Consider the following 21999-nt stretch of genomic DNA (forward strand, 5'->3'; position numbering starts at 1 on the left):
ACATTCTCTCACCGCACTCAGGTTAAAATGAGTACCTGGCCGTTAACAGCGTTGTCTTTGTCCGAAAAATTGTAATATCGCCTAATAGGCGTTATGTCCCGTTCTACATGCTAAATGTTGCTGTTGACCAGGGACCCCTTGTAAAGCGCTTTCAACAATTTAGTGGATATTGCGCTATATAAAAGCTCAATTAACAAAAAAAAAATTTATATTTTTTTCGACAGATACAAGAGTGTCACCTCCAGGTACCCATTTTATTCCTGATAAAGCTTAGATAATACGTGATCTGCCGGGTGTTTCATTTTTACGAAACTCGCCGAAACCAGACAAAGTTATGGGAAGTAGGCAGCAGTGGGGAGTGAACCTGGGACTCAGGGAAGTGTACACCATTGAGGAGTAAACCTGGGACTGGGTGTTGGCGGATTTCGTAAAAAAGAAACACCTTGACCTGCCGCCTAACAGTGTATTGTTTTAGGCTGATTTAGATTCTGAAACTTAGATGTATAAACAAGCATGTGAAATCGTTTTAATTTGACGTCTCAATAGGAAAAGTGAATGTATAGTAGTTCAGTTAAATCTGAAAAATTAAATAAATATCATTTGTTTTTCCGGTTAATTCAAAACTTAAATCACTTTATAGCTGTAAGATATCCTGACATAATGCCGTTTTGAGATGATGAGGCACAAATGAGTAAAGAACTTTTTACAAAGACTCAACTTTCTGTTGTCCACAATGAGACTCAACTCCGAGATATGGTTTTGTGTTCAGACCAAAAAAATTAGTTGTGTTCACAAAAACAAAATTTTTATTCTGTTCACAAAAACAAAATTTTAATAAATGTAAACAATCATCAAATGATCATCACATCCAAATGTTTACTTTGAACTTGAATATATTTCTTTCTTCAAGCATTGGTTTTTTGATACATTGAAAATATTTAACCTGATTAAAGAGAATACGTATATCACGGTTGAGATTTTAGTTTGTTCACAATCTCTCTCTCTCTCTCTCTCTCTCTCTCTCTCTCTCTCTCTCTCTCTCTCTCTCTCTCTCCCTCCCTCCCTCCCTCTCCTTCATTCTTTCTTTCTTTCTTAAACAGTCAACAGTTTTGTTGTCTTTCATTTTTTTAAAAATTTAAACATATCTAAATATCAATTTTGAATCTTCTCTCTTTGTTAAATCGAACCAATTACCCTAAAATGTTCTTACTAGCAATCAAGTTCCTAAAACCATTCACAAATGGAATGCATTACCACCTGAAATAACAAATATAGAAAATACAGAAACTTCAACAGAGAACTAAACTCGATTCAGATAGCTGACATATTATATTATCTAATGTTAGTATGTTTCCTGGAAGATGTCTGAATTTTGAAGTAATGGTCCATAGAGCCTTTTGTAAAAATGTCATCCAAAGACCCGAAGACCTGAAGACCTGAAGACCTTAACCCTCTCCTTACCAGCCATTTTCAGGATTTTCCCCAAAACTTCAAACCCATTCAACACAAAAATAGATTTTTTATCACTCAGACATAACAGCAGTAAAATTCTTGCGACACATAATTTCTTAAGCACAACACGGTCTACAACACACTGTTCGTTTTCTTTAAATTTTATGATGTACAAAAGAAAATTGAATAAGAAAAAGGTTGGTTGTATCGCAAAGAATGTGACGATTTTCCTTTAGTTGGTAAGGAGAGAATTTAGACTTGAATACCTGAAGTTCAAACACTTTTTTGTATCTTCACCATATTCATATATTGTTGCTTGACGTTCCGTCGCCGTTTAAACATCACAGCAATGGTCACGATGCCACTGCTGATAAACCCAAGATGACCGAAGGATGAAAACCCAAGATTTTCCATCATGTAGCCCCCCACAGCGGGGGACACAGTTCGAGTCAGCGCCACGAAGGATTTTGTCAGGCCTAGCATTGTTCCTGGAAGAAAAAATATCAAACAATTCAAATGATATTTTACAATAGACATAATATGCGAATTTCACCGTCTCAAAATGAGATGAGGAAGGTACTCAAAATATGGGACATGTGTTGAGTTGATGTGCTCTATTATAATAGCAATCAATAAATTGAGCTTTTATATAGAGTAATATCCATTAGACGTGCTCAAAGCGCGTTACAAGGGGTCCTTGGCTAGCAACAACATGTAAGTAACATGTAAAACGGGACATGAAGCTTGTAAAGCGATATTACAATTTTTTTTGCGGACAGAGACAACGCTGTAAACGACCAGGTACTCATTTTACACCTGAATACGGCGAGATAATGTGAGTAAAGAGTCTTTTCCAAGGACTCAACTATGCGCCGGACGAGCGAGGCTCGAACCCAGGACCTTCCGATCCGAAAGCGAGTGTCATACCATTTAGACCACATAGCCGCACAAATAAATATAGTAGTTTTATACAATTAATGTGTGAACCCAAAATATCATATTATTTTAACTTTAAATTCACTTTTTGTTAAAGGTTTGATTACAACAAATTACCAGTTTGACGCGGTGGGTCACAATGTGGTGTAGTGGTATGATATTCGCATTCGGATCGGAAAGTCTTGGGTTCGAGTCCCGCTCTGAGTAGTATCAGAGTTATGTCATTGGATTAAAAGCTCTTTACTTACATTCACTCACCGTATTTGTGTTTAGAATGTGTACATATGGCCGTTAGCAGCGTTGTCTCTGTCGAAAGAAATCATTGTAATATCGCCTAATAAGCGTTGTTAAAAAAATAAATTGAGCTTTATATAGCTAAATATGCTCAAAGCGCGTTATAAGGGGTCCCTGGTAGTGCCGCGCTGAGGACCGGTCCTTGGACCGGTCCCACGGTCTTTTAGCTGTGAACCGGGGATCGGTCCCATAGTGGAAGACCGGCGGCGGTCCTCACTTCTTATCACCTTTCAACGGTCTCGCGCCATACTACCTCCCCAGAGATTCGTTGCCTCGGTTGCCTATCTTCCACCAATCACCACCCATCCCACTTAATTAATCGCACCCACCCCCTTTGCCATACACTAAACGACACAGACGACCATAGAGGCAGACGACCACCTCCCTCCACTCCGCAAACCGCCCTTTCGTGTGTGAGATGGGGGGAACAGGAGGCACACGCCTTGGACGATTCCATTATACGGGGTAAATTTCAAAATTTACTACACCATAATGATCGCAATGACAATGATCTATGATGAAGGCATGACCCCTCTTCTCTAATGGGTTATTGTTTGAAATGCATGTGACTACTAAAGATGTGTGTGTTTGTGTGTGTGTGTGTGTGTGTGTGTCGAACCTAGCAAGTAGCAAGTCCGATTTTTTGTTTTCTTTTGTCCATCTCTTGTCACCACTCCTTTCTATCGCATTGTTGTCATTAAAAATAATACAATAATATTAAAATTTCGTTTGGTGTTTTAACTAATCAAATAATATGAGTTTCATTAGTTTCTTCCTTCCAAAAACCCAGTTATAACGTCTGTATTTTAAAAAAGTCCAATAGAATATTGGGGACCCCGATAGCTCAGTTGATAGAGCACTCTCTTTGTACGCAAAGGGCCAGAGATCGATCCCGGGTGCAGTCGAGTTTTTTCTGAGTCCCTGTCTACTCAGCAGTAAATGGGTAGCTGGGTTTGTTAGATCTGGCGAAAAGTCACCATGGACCCCACTTATTACTTATTAACTTATTACGGCATCCACCCCCTCTTATTATAACTTCACGTCTCCCTCTTACTCTTCAATGCTCGATGCCCTCTAATGTGTGTGTGTGTGTGTGGGGAGGGGGGGGGGAGTAGGAGTTGCGGGTGTGTATCAACGCCACGAACAACTCGATCAACGCCTTGGGCGATGCCATTATCTCCGTTAATGGGGATAAATTTCAAATTTTATTAAATTATCGAAGTAACAATGAAGTACGGTGAGCAAATAAAGAAGGCATCACCCCTCTTCTCTAATTAGGTTACAATTTGAAATGAGTGTGACTACTCCGTGTGTTTTACTCCTGTAGACCACGGTTTTCATCGTGTAGCGGTCTTTAACGGTTCAAGAATGAACGATCCCACGGTCTCAAAGGTCAAACCGGTTCGAACTTCCAACAGTCTCTCAGGAATGTTCAATGTCGAAAAGGACCGGTCCTAGGACCGGTCCTTGCGGTTTTCATTTCCCAGGGACCGTAGGACCGTGGTCCTTAAGCTTGCCAAGGACCGCCCCGCACTAGTCCCTGGTCAACAGCAACATTCAACATGTAGGACGGGACATGACGCCTGTTAGGCGATATTACAATTTTTCGGACAAAGACAACGGTGTTAACGACATTTTACACCCGAGTACGGCGAGAGAATGTGAGTAAAGAGCCTCTTCCAGGGACTCAACTATGCGCCGAGCGCGAGGCTCGAACCCAGGACCTTCCGATCCGAAAGCGAGTGTCATACCACTAGACCACATAGCCGTTAAGTGTTGCAGTTGGCTATGGACCCCTTGTAAAGCAGTTTGAGCACGTTTGGTGAATATTGGCCCTCTATAAAAGCATAAGTTAACCCCCCCCCCCTTACAAAAAAAAAAACCCAACAAAAACAAAACAAAAACAGATTACCTGTGTGAGCATTATCGACTGTGTCTGTGAGGGCAGTGGTTGTTATAGCTGTGTGTAGGGTGATACCAGTTACAAGGGGTAGGAACGCAAGACACAACTGTCTTAAACTGGTCACCTGAGACTGTAAATCCGAAAAACAAAAAAATAAACAAACAAATGCCTATGTGATAAATTGATATCTAGCCTTCTGGGTACAAAATTCAAAACTGATTTTCAGTCCTTAGTCAATAAATGACAAAACCTGGTGTAAAATCATCGTCTCAAACGTCAAGGGTGTGGGCGGGGGTTGGGGGATTGAAATATGCTTCTAATAGGCTTCAGCAGTCATGACGTCACTTCCCTCGTAATGACGCATGGTAACTTAGTAACTGGCTCAAATCTATCGGAACAATGGCGGACGCCATTATGAAATATTTCTCCGATGAGCATAAAAGTGTATCCAGAGAAGAAAAACTTTATAAATCTGATCGTGTTTTGACTTTTATGCATTCTGATCAAGTGACATATGAAAAGTTCCAGCCAGTATGAAGAATAAAAAGTACCCATTTTCTTTGTTTAGAACCAGGCTGCTCGCGACGTGACATCAGAATAGTGAATCCAATTATTATCGTCGAGGCGAACTAAAAAACTTATCATGATAATATATTTGACAAACGAAATATATTGATAAATAAATTGATAGCCATCTCTCATACTCGAAGTTGTTACTATATTATAGCAAACTTCCTAGATATTTGGCTAACTGTAATAACGATCAATCTCTTTATCTATCTATCTACCAATCTCTGTGTCTATCTATCTATCTATCTATCTATCTATCTATCTATCTATCTATCTATCTATCTATCTTTCTATCTATCTATCTATCTATCTATCTATCTATCTATCTATCTATCTATCTATAATTTATCTCTCTATCTATTTATATATCTATGTATATATCTATAATTTATCTCTCTCTATTTATTTATCTATTCTTCTATATATATAACTATCCATCTATCTATTAGATCAAGAAGAATTTTTTAATTGTGCTAGCTAGATATGTATCTTTATATCTATATTTTATTTCACCTGTTAAATTTATTTATCTCTTCACACTTACCAGTGATATGTATGAGATCAACATGATTATACTAGATCCCGCCAAAATAGCAAGATGGGAAAACCGCTTTATGACAAAACTGACCACTACGCCTTGAACCATCTGAGAAGATAATGATATAAGAATGGAATCAATTCGGATCAACATAGCTAAAATAATAATATAAAGTAGTCATTCAGAGCCATTGGGCCCATGGAGCCGGAGTTTATCCCGGTTTCTATAGCGCGAAACGGAAAATAGCAATTGCTTGCTATCCTTTGGATAGACGCTAGTCTATCGCAAAGTGCTTTCCACCAAATATAACAGACTCAGCTACCCATTCACAAGCGGACAAGGGGGTCAGAAAAAAATGTTGACTGCCCCCGGGATCGATCTCGTTCTCTTTGCGTGTGAAGCGAGTGCTCTACTAACTGAGTTATCTGTTTTGAATATTAACTCTATCAAAAAACATTCTTTCCTAGAGTTGGTCATTATTTATACGCGAAGGGCTGACATATGTAAAATGCTTATTGAAGAACACAAACCGGGTCAGGGATATGCAATAATTGTCACATGATGAGTCACTGCCTTGCTCAGCATCGCTTGATTTTGTCACAAAATGAAAATCACGCATTGTTAAGATGAGGCAATTACAATGTGACTATTAACCAAAAGAATTCACAATAATTGTTCCTTTTGTCTTGCATACAATGAGCGATTTGGACCCGTTCCTCCATCTCCCCCCCCCCCCCCTCCCAGGTGGTTGGGTAACTGAGTCTGTTAGATCTGGCGATAGATTAGCGTTCTTTCCCAAGGTAAGCAAGCTATTGCTATTGTCTGTTTCAAACCGGGATTAACTCTATGGCTCCAATAATAGCTCTGAAGGACTACTATTTGCATTCATACAAGAAATAAAATACTCCAAAATAATATTGAGTCAGAAGTAAAGTAGAAAAAGGAAGATAATTTCGCAAGATAATCGTCCCAAGATAATCACCATTTCCATAGATTTGACTAGTTTAAAGATTCAAGATTAAGTCAATAAGATGAAGAATGATAATAAAATCTTCAACCCTAGTTTTTTCTTCTCTGCATTTTTTTCTTGGTTTCTTCCTTTTCAATATATATCACAGCTCTGAATGACTCCTTTGTAAAAAATCCAAATACAAGGTAATAATAACTATCAAATATGCCAAACATTTTGTTTTCGGGATTCGTAAAAACTATCAAAAAAGACCCACCAAACATTTGTGATTTCAAGACGATTAAAGACTATCAAAAACACCAAACATGTTGTCTTCCAGACGCATAAAAACTATTTTTAAAAGACCCACAAAATATTTTGTTTTCCGGATTCATAAAAACTATCAAACACAGCAAACATTTTTTCAGGACGCATAAAAACTATTAAACACACCAAACATTTTCTTCCAGACGCATAAAAACTATCAAACACAGCAAACATTTTTTCAGGACGCATAAAAACTATTAAACACACCAAAAAAAATTCCGGACGCATAAACACTATCAAACACACCAAATATTTTTTCCCGGACGCACGGTGCCGTACTTACCATAGATAAAACACCAACATACAACAGTAGATAGCTATGAACATCTGCGGGTAATTTGAATGTCTCCAAGCAGATCATGCTGAACATACTTTGAAACATGCTCACAGGAAACTCTGGTGATGATTTGGAAAGGAGAAGAAAAGGAGTCAAATTCCTTTATTTCTCTAATAAAAAAATAAAAAAATAACTGACTGGGCCCTTTCAAAGTGACAAATTAGGGAACAGGCACTCCTGTAGGATAGAGATCTTTAAACAAAAGTATGTATGAAAAGATACCAGACGATAGATAAGAAAAAAAAATATAAGAAAAATATTATAAAATCTGTAGCAAAAGTGTAAAAATATCAGCGTATGAATATTTCTTTTGTTTATGTTATTTCACTAGTGAAATACAATATTTATTATTACAGACCTATTATTTTTCTTTTTGTCTCACGATGTGATATAGGATAAAAGATGTTATTTCACTAGTGAAATATGATATATTGCCTCAGGCTTCTATTAAACAATTACAACTGCTGCAAAACAGTGCAGCAAGATTAGTTTTGGCAAAAAAAAATTTGATCATGCAACCCCTTTGTTGGCATCTCTCCATTGGTTGCTCATTGAAAAGCGCACATATTACAAAGCAGCGTGTCTTGTTTATAAGTGTTTGGCTGGTATAGGACCGGCATATCTCACAAATCACGTAGGCATGTGTAAATTTGAAAACTACACTTTAAGATCATGTAATGACCAAACGAAAATTTCGGAAAAAAGATCAAGAACAAAATTTGGTGATAGATCGTTTGCTTGTTTCGGCCCCAAGATTTGGAAGGAACTACCACGTGGTCTGAGGGAGTGCAAGTCTCTACCTACTTTTAAAAAGAATCTCAAGACACATTTTTACTGTATTTGTTTTTCTTGACTCTATATGAATCCTTGATTTGGCTATGAATTATTATTGTTGTTATTATTTTTTTTTTCACTTAAAATTGATATTTATATTGTAAAGTGCCCAGAGCTTGTGTTTTACACGAGAATGAGCGTTATATAAATGTGTATTATTATTATTATTATTATTATTATTATTATTATTATTATTATTATTATTATTATTATTATTATTATTATTATTATTATTATTATTATTATTATTATTATTATTATTATTATTATTATTATCATCATCATCATCATCATTATTATTATTATTATTATTATTATTATTATTATTATTATTATTATTATTATTATTATTATTATTATTATTTACTCCACATCGATTTTTTTTCCTGTTTGTCTCACTACGTGATATGGGATAAAAGATGTTATTTCATGAGTAAAACATATGCCCACGAATACCTTTTAAAGTATTCTATTTTGAAACTCATTTGGGTTATTTTGAAATACTCTGTAAAATATCCTTTACTCGTTCCTTGTTTTAAGGTCACGTGATTCTACCTCCATTAGTATAGGATTCTACTAAATAGAATTCAATGACTTCATCCAAGTTTTATAATTTGACTCAAATTCACTTTTCAACATCAATATCACTCCGACATGTTACCATTTTGAGATAATGGGCAGCAGCTTCTTATGGTTCACACTATTATGTTATGACGATCGACCCAATCAGCAAAGTCCGGTCCGCATTCGTGCACCGTCGCGAACCCGCCTGGTAGCATCGTCACAACACACCTTTCGACTAGATGCTCTGCCGTTTCGGGTTCTTGTCCACAGCGTGGACATATTGGACAGGAAGTTAGACCCCCACCGATGTAACGCACTTGCCATTAGGCAGCTCCTCGACCGAAGCCGATTCGCAGCTACCCAGTGTCTCCTCTTACTGGTATCAAAGCCTGGCAACTTCTCACCAAGCTTAGAGGAGTGTAGGTCCCCGCCCCCACGAGGGATTGAATTCGTGAGATAATGGGGCACAAATCTTGTCAAATATTTGTGTCAGTGCATGATATAATCAGTCGGAAGGTGAAATTTTGGATTTTTCTTTTTTTTTTTTTTTGCATGGTCTGAAAGAATATGGTCACCAGAGCATTTTAATCTTTATTTGAAGTAAATTGGGCGTTTTTTCATGAAGTTATGGTCAGATATATTAGAAAGGTATCCAGCAACTTTTCTCAAATTTAATACCTTTTCAACTTGACTAGCTATTAGTGGAGGCAGATAGGACCAAAATTGTGCATATTGTGGTAAAAGCATGAAATTTGGTGACAACGAAGGGAGTGGCCATACAAACAATTATGGATATAGAACCACCCTGACAAATGACCGGAATGACCACCAACTGACCACTCATTAAAACCCTCTAATTGCTATATAAAATAGACACATCGGCGACAATAAATACTTCAAAATTTAATTGAAGGCAAAATGCGTTTAAGGATTTGTCGTTCGCTTTAGATAAGAGACAAATTAACACATTCCTATTACTGTTCAGCTCTGAATTGACCACGAAATGACCAAAATGACCACTGATAAAAACAGAATAAGCGACAACCTTTTTGTAGTTAAAATACAAATTCTTATCATGGAATTCGAAGTATGTTCAGCACTGCAGTATAAAGTAGATGCCACAATTGGGCAAATTATTCAAACTGACCATATTACTGACCAATAAATGACCATTCAATAACAATCATAAAATCATTATTGTTTGTAGATATTTCAAAGTATATACATTATTGGCAAATGAAAATAAGATTAATGTTGAAATTCCGGAAGCATTTCCTTTTATTGTGAATCGTAGGGTTATTATAGCTTATTGACCAAATGACCAATTGCTGACCAGATGACCAATCTTCCTCAATCACATAAATATGATAGTCAAGTTGATAATCACAATGACATACGTAAGCTCGACAGCAGGTCAATAATAATAACTCACTTATGGAAATTCCCTATTTAATATGTATAATACCACTAAATGACCAATTGACCACCCAGTATTGACCATCTGACCACTAGATAAGTAGTTGTCATCATGAGCCATGCTATTTAGGGATAATGGAGCCGGAGTTTAATTTGGTTTCTATTTTGTGTTCCGGACAATAGTAATTGCTTACTACTTTTTTCATAAGACGTCAGCATATCCCAGATTATTAGTTGTGCTTGTTAAAATGTGTATTTATTGGGATATGCATTTGTCACAGGTTCTGTCCCTTGATTTATCCAATGTATTGAACTCTATTATGAGGACAACGCTCATGTACTTACTTACTAACTTAGGCCGCCCCTTGGGGCGCCCAACATGAGCCACAAGTCTTCGCCATACTGTCCTGTCCTCCATAAGGGTACGCAGCTCCCGGATGTTGTCCATTCATGTGTCATCTAGCAGGCAGTCAATGTATGTTTTTTCTGCCTGCCTCTGTTCCTGGTTCTCTCAGGTGGTTCTCATAGCACAAGACTGCTTGCAATCTCCTCCTTGTGTCTCCAGCAGTGCCCCGCAAGTCTCAGTCTTCTCTTTTGTATCTTCGAAGTCACTGGGGGGAGGTCACTGTAGAGCTTTTCATTTGATATGTGCTCTTTTCAGCTTATGTTGAAGACCATCCGCAGCATACGGGTGTAGCAACCGTCCAGTAGCTTCTCAGGGGCTTTGTTAGAGTCCATGTCGCTGCTACATATAGAAGCACTGACTTTACCGTTGCCAGGAACAGTCTCTTCTTTATTTCCCTCTGTAGGTTTGAACTCCAGATTTTCCTGAGTTTGTGACAGGCACTCCAAAGCCAAAGCTCATGTAAACAAGATTGTTTCGGGCACGATGGTTTCTACAAGTGAACAAAATTCACAAAAGCACACGATTCATAACAGAACATGACACAACACTGAAATACCAGTCTCTTGTGGACAGGTCTTTGTATTTATTCTTTGTCCACTAATCAATGGGCTGAATTTGGTAGATAATACATTCACTCAATACAAAAAAGCCAACATGAACAAAATATAATAAAATCATATTTTCAAACAAAATCGATCAAGCAAGCTGACCATCATCATCTCCGTCTATTGTTTAAAGGCCGAACACTTAACTCAAAGAAATTCAATATTGATTGGTCAAAATGGTTGAATGATATTTAGCAAAGTATTTTGAGTTAGTGTTCGACCATTCCCATCTAGGATGTGCTTTTCGATTTTAAAAAAAACGGTTGGTCAACTTTTATCTCATGTGCTTGTTTAGGATCGGAAAAAGTGAGTGGAGCGGGCACTTATGTCAGGCACTTGTTTAGGATCGAGACTGTGAATTGCCTTCTTTAATCCATACGTTGGTGGGCTGTAACCATGTTGTAGTCTAATATGGGATATGATCAAAGACACATTGTCCACTAATCTGGCATTGAAAGCTGAGAATGTGAGGTTGTTGGATCCATATTGCATTTCTTTTTGCTTTTGTTTGATTCAAAGCTGGTGGAATCAGCAAGCAACAGGTTGGGCAAATTATGCTTCATCGTGTTACTGAGAACTCATACACGTCCAAAAATGGGGCAACTATTATACAATCAATGTGTTGTATGGAGAATGGGAAAATAGTATCTTACTGTCTCAAGATTCTCTTTGATGGGATGCTGGAAGAAATACATACCTGAAAACTATCCTGTGATGTAGTGGAAGAAGGATTGTCACTGGCTGTTGTTTTTAAGTGAAATCAGACAAACAAGTTATTCATTTTCAATTTTAGAACAAACTTGAGTTGGCAATATCAGTTGACAGATCAATTACTCGGGAGGAAATGCAAATTACCATTTTATGTGAAGTGATGACTACACCTTTTGAATAGGTTAAAGCATACACCTTTACTCTACTACACAGTGGTAATGGTAATTTTAGCTTTGTGATATCACGTTTTGCTTTGTCTCCAATGACTTATCTGGCATTGCTCTTTCTAATTAATTTGACATGAGTTGACTGAGCGGTATATATTCATTAGGACTAACAATGACATCACCATCAATATAGCTACTCACAATAGTCATTTGAGCATAAGAGAGATGAGCATAGAGTCTTACATGGCTCCAAAACTGCCTTCAAAGGGTTATGTTTGGTGTTCAATCTTGTCTTATTTAGAGTACCCATTATATTTATAGCACCCCGTTCCCACACTGTTGAGTTAAATAATCTAGAAATATCCTCTTTAAAAATAAAGGAATATCCCCTCCTTTAGAAGATTCACAGGAATAAAAAATTGTTAATACAACCTGGTTGTATGACCTTTTTTACTCTCATTTTTCAATTAAACAGCTAGAAGCCATGTAAAATGTCCCAATCTCTGACAATTTATAAATCCCAGGTTGCTTTCCAGATATTCTTTTTCCTAGATATTTTCGAATTGACCCGATTCATGTCCCAGCTTCCGTCTTGAAGACTCTTCTCACAATGAGAAAAAAGGCAAGAAACCAATTGCCGTGGTATTGTGTATATGCCTCCGGCACTTACATCAATTTGGATTGTAGGACTGCATCCGAAATTCTTTCCGCAACCAGTTTTATTTCCTCATTAAGCTCCATTGTCTAAATCCCGTGCAGCTATTGAGTTCAGCTACAGGAAAGGAACTGCACGTCAGATAAGCGCCTGCTGGGCTCAGTATATATTTTCTATCACTGCTGCTGGCGCTATTGCCGTGTATTCATCATGGAAGTTTAGTCCCGACATGACATATGTTTGTTTGTGTTGTTTCCTTAAGCGTCACATTTACTCACTTTATCTTTCTCTCCATTATGCCACACTAAGGCATGGTGTGTGAGAGTAGAAGCAGTGCAAGAACCTTCACCCACGAAGAAAACTTAAAACCCTTATTCCTCGGCAAGGTGCATCACAAAAATTCATCTGTTGTTGCTTCAACTGTTTTGTAACCCTAAATAGCACGTCTTGATAGAGAGGACTATAGAGATAGTTTTGGTAGGGCACTCCAAATGTTCCTGGCTATCATTTTGGCATATGACGCAATTAGTTTGATCAATCACTTCATTGAAAATTTGTTTTGCCATTGTGACAATCTCTGCAATAATCTAGTACACCTTCCATGATTGGCGTTCTTTGCCTGTCATCGGACAAAAATTCATAACCATAGTTTAATAATGATTGTATCAGTATCAGTTGATTTTGGAGTAAATGCAGACCTCGATAAAGTATATTACTCTGTCAAAAAGTAGCTCGAAACAAATTAATACAACCGATTTGCACGGCATAATTCTTATCACTACACATCTTAAACTTTAGTAGTAATTGGGCAGAGAAGTTGTGACGTCACACCTTTAGCCCTTCCAGTTCCAAACTCCTTGGAAATGTGTATGTAACCAGTCCTTCGGAGGACTAATAATGATTAGGTTACATATTGAATCATAAGGTGGCATATTTATTTTAGTAGCAGGATGTAGAGGAAGATTATTATGGTTATGGGGTGTAAAAGAACGAGGATAGATGATCTTTAATAACGACCAGCATATATTTAAACTAGAAAATTAGATGACATCACTATGAAACCATAATATCAATTACACAAGGTACTATCCAGTTCTCCGAAAGACTGGATTTACGCTTGTAATGAGTTGGAACCAGATTTTTGACATCATATGTTTGTTACTTATTAGTGTACCATCATTATCGGTTTAAAAAAGGTGACTAACGATCACTGTCACCGCTTTCTACACATTTGCCGCCTACACGAGAGATCACACATATTGCGACCGCATACCGATGATTGCCAGATGGCCAATTTGACAGAATAAGTGCTAGGCTTACACGTGAAAAGTCGTATTTTGCTGTATGTTGGAGTACTAAAGTAGAAATTACGTAAAGTAAAATTCAGAATGAATGACAGTTGATGAATTTATTTTCATCTGTGTCATGCAATGTAGGAGGAATGCCATATAAATATCAGTGGAAACCTACAATATGATATCATGGTATAAGGTCAAGAATGTTTATAAAGTTGAATGTTCACGGTATCTTTTAATTTCACATTAGCAACATAATCGATCGGAGATAAAGTGGCACAAAAAGTGATTTCGTGCAAGTCGTCATATTTGGCAGTCTCTAAATATAAATTTGGCCGCCCCAACTTGTTAATATCTGCAAGTAATGCGGAAAACTCGGTCGGCTGAGCCAAAGTCATAACAGTGAACAGCAAAAGAATATCATTCGAACGGGAGATGTTTTCACCTTATTCTAACTTATCAAGTTCATTTTTTTATGAAAATGGAATAATTCCTTAAGCTAAACAATAATAATAGATCTAGAAGAGGTGTGTGACAAAAAATAAAGTCGTTTGTCCGATTCGCAAAGCGCAGCGAAGAGAAATGTAAACAATACGGCGTTCTCAATACTTTAGTTGCCCATTTATTTTTATACCACAATTTTTCCGTTTTTCAGCGAGCTCTTGTGTTTAACCAGAAACTCTCTCAGAGTGGTTCTATATCAAAAATCATTCTTTGTTATAAGAAGTTTCATTATGCAAAGTTTCATGCTTTTACCAGCATTTGCACAATTCTTATGATATTTGGTCCTAACGGTCCCCACTATATAGAAAATATTTAGAAGTGAAATTACGCTTTGATATTTCCCGAAGATGTACAAAAAGGGTTGATTAAATCATTTATGACGAGAACTCATTTTTGATTTTTTTTAAATTGACCTTCTAACTAAACTTGGCAATATCTCAGTTCAAACCTTTTCACCATCCGACTGATTATGTCATTCACTTTAACATTTTCATGGAACAACATAGTTTACATAAACTATGATCGGCATTGTTACCAATACGTACACTAATACGTCTGGGTATTTACTCACCTATACCAATTTTTACGAATATCAAAAACAAAACATCAGGTGATTTCAAGATCTCGTAAAACTTCCAAAGGGTGACGCGTCCAACATTGGACTTTTCTGAAAAAAAAACAAAAAAATAAAAATAAAATCAATTTTAAAAGATGAATACACAACCCGTCTGGAAAATACAAAAACAAACAATAACAAAAAGGTACATTTAAAATTTTAGTTTACGACTAAAATAGATCAAAGTGAAGCTGCCTTCCTTATGACAAGCCCCTAAAATAAACAAAAAAAACAAAAACAAACAAACAACAAACACTCCTCCCCCCTCCCCCCCCCCCCCCCCCACCAAAGAGAAAAAGCAAACAACAAACCCCTCAAAACATCCATCTCGATAAATGCATTAGTGTCGCAGGCAAAAATATTATTATATTATTATTATTATTATTATTATTATTATTATTATTATTATTATTATTATTATTATTATTATTATTATTATTATTATTATTATTATTATTATTATTATTATTATTTTGTTATTATTATTATCATTATTTATTATTATTATTATTATTATTATTATTATTATTATTATTATTATTATTATTATCATCATCATCATTATTATTATTATTATCATCATTATTATTGTGTTTATTATTATTATTATTATTTTTGTTATTATTATATATTGGTGTATATAAACCAATCGGCTAGCTCGACTACCCTTCCCCCGTCAATCTAGGAAATAATCTATCGTTACCTTCAGTGACCCTTGACATTTTTACTCTCCTTGGTATAGTTGTTTGAACTAGGACGACACTAACAATTGAACCCAAGAAGGCGATGAGAGCGGCCGTCTTCAGGCTGGGGAAATTTAAAACATATCAAAATTTAAATCTCTTTTTTTTTCTTATTTGAACAAGTTAGGAAGTATCTAAAGGCGTTTTGTCAAAAGTATTTTTTTCTTTTTTTTTTTCGGTTATTGAACGAGGACAGGGAGCTAAATAAATGTTATTGAGTGGATGAGTCTGTGATTTGTGGATCTTGTCCAACATGTTAAGTGTTGCTGATTGATCTTTTAAAAAATTGAGCTTTTATATAGCGCAATATCCACTAAATGTGCTCAAAGCCCTTTACAAGGGGTCCCTGGCCAACAGAAACATTCAAAATGTAGGACGAGACATGACGCCTGTTAGACGATATTACAATTTTTTTTTCGGACAGAGGCAACGCTGTTAACGGCCAGGTACTCATTTTACACCTGAGTACGGTGAAAGAATGTGAGTAAAGAGCCTTCTCCAAGGACTCAACTATGTACTTTTGGACGAGACTCGAACCCAGGACATTCATTCCGAAAGCGAGTGTCATACCACTAGACCACACAGCCACTGATGGTGTGGATCTCCCCTTGTAAATAAATACCGTTGAGCTCATTGGTGCCAAACCGTTTCAATACTGTTTTATGTCGGGGTTGTCGAAAGTTTAATCTCGAGTCAATGAAATTGGGGAAAGTCAACGTGCATTTATTTTCAGGTCTGATAACCCAAATCATTAGTGTTACCTATAATGTTCACATAATATTACAAAACTCCAAAGACCATAAAATAATATAATCATGGGGACGACATGTTAGCACAATGAATGTTGTAGCTTCGTGGATAGCTCATACGGTAGAGTCATGCTCTCACCGGCCAGGCGGAGTTGTCGTACCATTAAGGTCGCGGGTTCAAATCCCATCACCGCCGCGATTTTTTTTTTTATTCTCTATTGTCTTCTGGCATTTTCCTACTCACTTCATCTTTTGTTTTTAGCTTCATTTAATAAGATTCAATAATCATCATCACCCTTACCTAAACAAAGTAGCGACCCATCCACTTACAAGACGACCAGCCACCATTCCAAACTCAAAAGAAACTCCTAATTTGGCCAGTGCATCGGCTCTTCCTGTAGGACCAGAAACCTCACTGACAATAACTTGACTACCTAAGGGTTGAGAGAAAGAATAATAATAATAATAATAATAATATAATAATAATGATAATGATAATAATAATAATAATAATAATAATAATAATAATAATAATAATAATAATGATGATGATGATGATAATAATAATAATAATAATAATAATAATAAATCTTTATTGTCCTCAAAAAAAGTGGCAATCTGTCATTTGGTTACACATTTATAACAATACAATATTGACTTAGACACACTCACACAGAGCACACTAGAAACATCGCAGTCATCGAAAAAAAACCACAACCCCCCCCCCCCCCCCAAACGGCATCAACAACAACAACGTCATCATCATCATCATCATCATCATCATCATCATCATCATCATCATCATCATCACAACAACCTTCCTAATATCCATGAGAAAGATCCGTTATCATTAATTAAAAATGGTCTCAATGCCATACAGAAAGCAATTTTTTAAAAAAGTCGTGTTTACCAAGCATTGCAGTGATTCTAGTTGCTGGGTCTGTTAATTAAATCTAGCAAAAAGTATTCTACAAGGGTAGTGTCCTGTCCAAAGGAATACGAGCAGTACACACTATATAATTATTGTCCGTTTAAAATGTATATTAAATGGTTTCAAAACATCAATCAGCGATCGAGTTTTACTAAAAGATGATATTATGGTTTACCAAGATTAGGGATGGAATAGTATTTACCTTTTCGGTATCTGCTTCATCCCGACATATTAACAGTTTGACGTAATGAGCCACATGCTCTGGTGGTCTCTAAAAGACTTTGTTTTTTTTTTTTGTGGGCTTTTTGTGGGTTTTTTTTTATTGTTGTTGTTTCACTAATTTTGGGGGTCCCAATAGCTCGTTGGTAGAGCACTCGCTTCACACGCAAAGGGACCAAGATCGATCCCGGGTGCAGTCGAGATATTTTAATGACCCCCCCCCCCCCCCTTCACCTTTCCTGTCCACCCAGTAGTAAGTGGGTTGCTGGGTCTATTAGATCTGTCGGAAAGTATTTTGCGATAGGCTTGCGTCCTATCCAAAGGGTAGCAAGTAATTGCTATTGTCACGCTATAGAAACCGCGATAAACTCCGGCTCCATGGGGCGTATGGCTCTGAAGGACTACTTTTAAGAAATCATGTGGCTGTCTGTGACGCGCCGTCTAAAATACGAGATTATATCGGGATGAATTGAATCCAGATAAATTAATTTTGAATTTCAAGGATAAGAAATGCAAACTTTGAGATTGTTCTAATGTAATAAATTACATTGAGTCTCCACCATAACAGACTATTTAAATTGTGCTGCTATGTAGTCTTGTTGTATGACACTCGCTTTTGGATCGGAAGGTCCTGGATTCAAGCCTCGCTCGGCGCATAGTTGAGTACTTGTAAAAGGCTCTTTACTCACATTCTATTACTGTACTCGGGTGTAAAATGAGTACCTGTCCGTTAACAGCGTAGTCTCTGTCGGATTTTTAAAAAAAATATCGCCTAACAGGCGTCATGCCTTGTTCTACTCGTTATATGTTGCTGTTGGTTAGGGACCCTTTGTAAAGTGCTTTGAGCACTTTTAGTGGATATTGCGCTATATAAAAGCTCAATTTTTAAAAAAAGTTTCACATTTGTGACTATAAATTCAATTTCCAGCAACTATTTCTTCTTCTTCTTCTTCTTCTTCTTCTTCTTCTTCTTCTTCTTCTTCTTCTTCTTCTTCTTCTCCTTCTCCTTCTCCTTCTCCTTCTCCTTCTCCTTCTTCTTCTTCTTCTTCTTCTTCTTCTTCTTCTTCTTCTTCTTCTTCTTCTTCTTCTTCTTCTTCTTCTTCTTCTTCTTCTTCTTTTTAAATCTGTAACTTCAAATTTTGAAGATTCCACAGACCACAGTATTTTTCTTTTATTGGAGACGTGAGACTATTCCACTGTCTTAATGTCGATGGTATGAACGAGTACAAGTCCCGACATATTACCGCTTTGACAGTCTGGGTCACATTGGCCTGATAATCTTTATATTGATAAGTACATGACCTTTTCAACCCAGCATATTATCGGTTTCTTGTTTATTTTCATAAATATTTTTTTTTCACAACGCAGGACACATGACTGGTTGTTAGAGAGTTTAAAACAGGTCAAACTTCTCAGAAAACAAAGGACCTAACAGTACATTATGTGAAATGGACCCCTATAATCGTAAGAACACAAATGCTGAAATCATATACTTAGTCGACAAAATATAAAGTTAAATATAATTTATACCTACCAGCATATTAAAAACTAATGACTGTGGAAAACAGGTTTCTTCAAAATATCAATAGTTTTCTAAATCGTACGTATAAACAAAGCAAAGAACTTGAGAGATCAATCGATTTAAACCGCGGATGTTATTTATAAATAGTACATTATATATGAAATAAAACAAAATACGGGTCTTCGTGTTAAATAAATAATATTATATTCATATAATTTAAAGGGTTATTTGGGTCAGCTGACCCTTGAATACCCTGTGTATTTAATTTTAATCATAACTCCATCGGGAATTGATAATTATTTTTTTTTTGTCGAGCATTTTTTTGAATCTGTCCATAGAAGCAACCTTTTTTGTTTAATTTTTGGTATTTTTCCAAAGTTTTATAGCTCTGTTATTAAAAGAAAAATGATCCTTATTATGCTAGTTTTCTATCAGACAGTTTTACAGATCTGTTATTAAAAGAAAAATGATCCTCATCATGCTAGTTTTCTATCAGACAGTTTTACAGATCTATTATTATAAGAAAAAAATATTGTGCTAATTTTCTATCAGATAGTTTTACAGCTCTGCTGTTATTAAAAGAAAAATATCCTTATTATGCTAGTTTTCTATCTTTTAATGAAGGTTTTAACCGGTCTCTTCCGGTTCTTTTTGTTCTTGAAAATGAAGAAAAAAACTCCCAAAGAATTCCAAGTCCACCTCCTCATGGACTAATTATTCAATTCAATGAGGATTGGATCTTCAAATAAGCAACAGATTTACATTTTTCAACACTAAACTCTTATTGAACTATCGCATTTAGGACAAGTGAAATAGTTTGATAACATATCATATAGATAGTTCGAAGTTGACGTCGCTCATGTCTTTGTTATTGTTTTTTTTTTTTTTTTGCCATCCGCGTTTACACTAAACTGTTTTAACCAGGCTATAAACGTTCACGATTACACACAGCTTTGTGTGTTGGTCCGTTATATCTACTTCCGGATGGCAATGTTGTGAACTTCTTAGCCAAGTGCATACTATTTATATTATCGATGTGTCATAATTTGGACATAGTCCATATATAATTGAATCATCTGAAAGGAGTTAACACGAAGAATCAATCGCTTTAGGCAAATCATTAATGAAAAGAATACACAACAGGAATCTCAAATTACTTTCTTTGGGAACCCCATTTAAAAGAGAATATAAATACAGAGATAAGTTGGGAAGGAGAGAGAGAGAGAGAGAGAGAGAGAGAGAGAGAGAGGGGGAGAGAGAGAGAGAGAGAGAGAGAGAGAGAGAGAGAGAGAGAGAGAGAGAGAGAATGAGAGAGAAAGAGAATGAGAAAGAAAGAGATAGATAGATAGATATATAGATAGATTGAGAGAGAGAGAGAGAGAGTGTGTGTGTGTGTGAGAGAGAGAGAGAGATAATGAGAGAGAAAGAGAATGAGAAAGAAAGAGTTAGATATATAGATAGATTGAGATAGATAGAGAGAGAGAGAGAGAGTGTGTGTGTGTGTGTTTGAGAAGAGAGAGAGAGAGATAATGAGAGAGAAAGAGAATGAGAAAGAAAGAGATGGATAGATAGATATATAGATAGATTGAGATAGAGAGTGTGTGTGAGAAGAGAGAGAGAGAGAGAGAGAGAGAGAAGAGACAGACAGACAGAGAGAGAGAGAGATAATGAGAGAGAAAGAGAATGAGAAAGAAAGAGATAGATAGATAGATATATAGATAGATTGAGATAGAGAGAGAGTGTGTGGTGTGTGTGTGTGTGTGTGTGGAGAGAGAGAGAGAGAGAGAGAGATTTATTGTAGAGAAGTGAGAAAGTTGATTGAGCACACATTTACAAATGCACATAATAGCTCACGTTTAAATCTTTAAAAACTGTCTTACTTTGAAACGCATGCATGAAAATGCACGGAATCCTCGATATAAATAGCCCTTGAATTGATGACGTCAGGAATAGACTTAAATAGGACGATGCGCTGCCAAGGAAAGACAAGGTTAAGGCTATTCGACTGCCGAAGAAATCGTTGAGACATGTAAACATAAGCCCTCCCGTCAGCTGAAGAAGGTCAAAAAACGACTGTAGGTAACCAAAGGTCACAGGGTCAGCACCCATTTGCTTGGAGAGATACTGTGATAAAATAAAATAAAATAATATGATTGATTAATCACATGAGAACACATTTACATGACACACGAGAAAGGGTAAGGTAAAGGGGGTCGTTGAAAATAGGGAACAGAATTAAACCCCAATGGAGTACCATCAATGCACTGAGTTTGAGATCACCTAAAAGTTTCATCCAGATACAAGCACGGGATTCCACCTCGAGGAATACACTCAAATTATGTTTACAAACCATAAGCCTGCCCCCCCCCCCCCCCCCCCCCCCCCCAACCACCAAAATATAACAATGCATAACAGAGAGATGCCTCACAAGGAAAAGAAATATCACCTCCCAAACGGATACTACTACACTTTTGTCTGCTTCCCTCTCAGTTCTGGAAAGGGCCGGACAAAACCAAGAAATCCCATTCCGGGACAGAGATTGAAAAGCAATTAGGAAAGGAAAGTAGCTATGGTAGGATAGAAGACGCAGCAAGTGATCTCCTGCTCACCATGGGAGATCAAAACATCCTACCCAGCATAAAATAATCAACAGGAAAAATGTAAAGAGAAGTTACAGATGTATACACTACATGAAGCAGATAATAACAAACCACAATAGACAGATTATATCTAAACACAAAATTATAGTAACTAAG

General features: G+C 36.6%; 1 protein-coding gene across 2 annotated transcripts in view; it reads right to left on the bottom strand.

Annotated features, from left to right (window-relative positions):
• Positions 1-1601: 1601 nt before the first annotated feature.
• LOC144957224 (solute carrier family 22 member 18-like) overlaps positions 1602-21999 on the bottom strand; it is a 24261-nt gene continuing 3863 nt past the window's right edge. For both annotated transcript variants that reach the window (XM_078888295.1, XM_078888294.1), the window contains 8 exons: positions 21124-21367; positions 16873-17005; positions 15783-15886; positions 15035-15130; positions 7253-7365; positions 5700-5801; positions 4595-4715; positions 1602-1940 (listed from right to left, as the gene is read on the bottom strand). In XM_078888295.1, the coding sequence (XP_078744421.1) occupies positions 1726-1940; positions 4595-4715; positions 5700-5801; positions 7253-7365; positions 15035-15130; positions 15783-15886; positions 16873-17005; positions 21124-21367 (1128 nt within the window). In that variant the 3' untranslated portion in view covers positions 1602-1725. The remainder of the gene's footprint in view (positions 1941-4594; positions 4716-5699; positions 5802-7252; positions 7366-15034; positions 15131-15782; positions 15887-16872; positions 17006-21123; positions 21368-21999) is intronic.

The sequence above is a fragment of the Berghia stephanieae genome, chromosome 11 (assembly GCF_034508935.2).
Source record: "Berghia stephanieae isolate SIO BIC M18660-M18661 chromosome 11, UCSD_Bste_1.3, whole genome shotgun sequence".
In the NCBI taxonomy this organism is placed as follows: domain Eukaryota; kingdom Metazoa; phylum Mollusca; class Gastropoda; order Nudibranchia; family Aeolidiidae; genus Berghia; species Berghia stephanieae.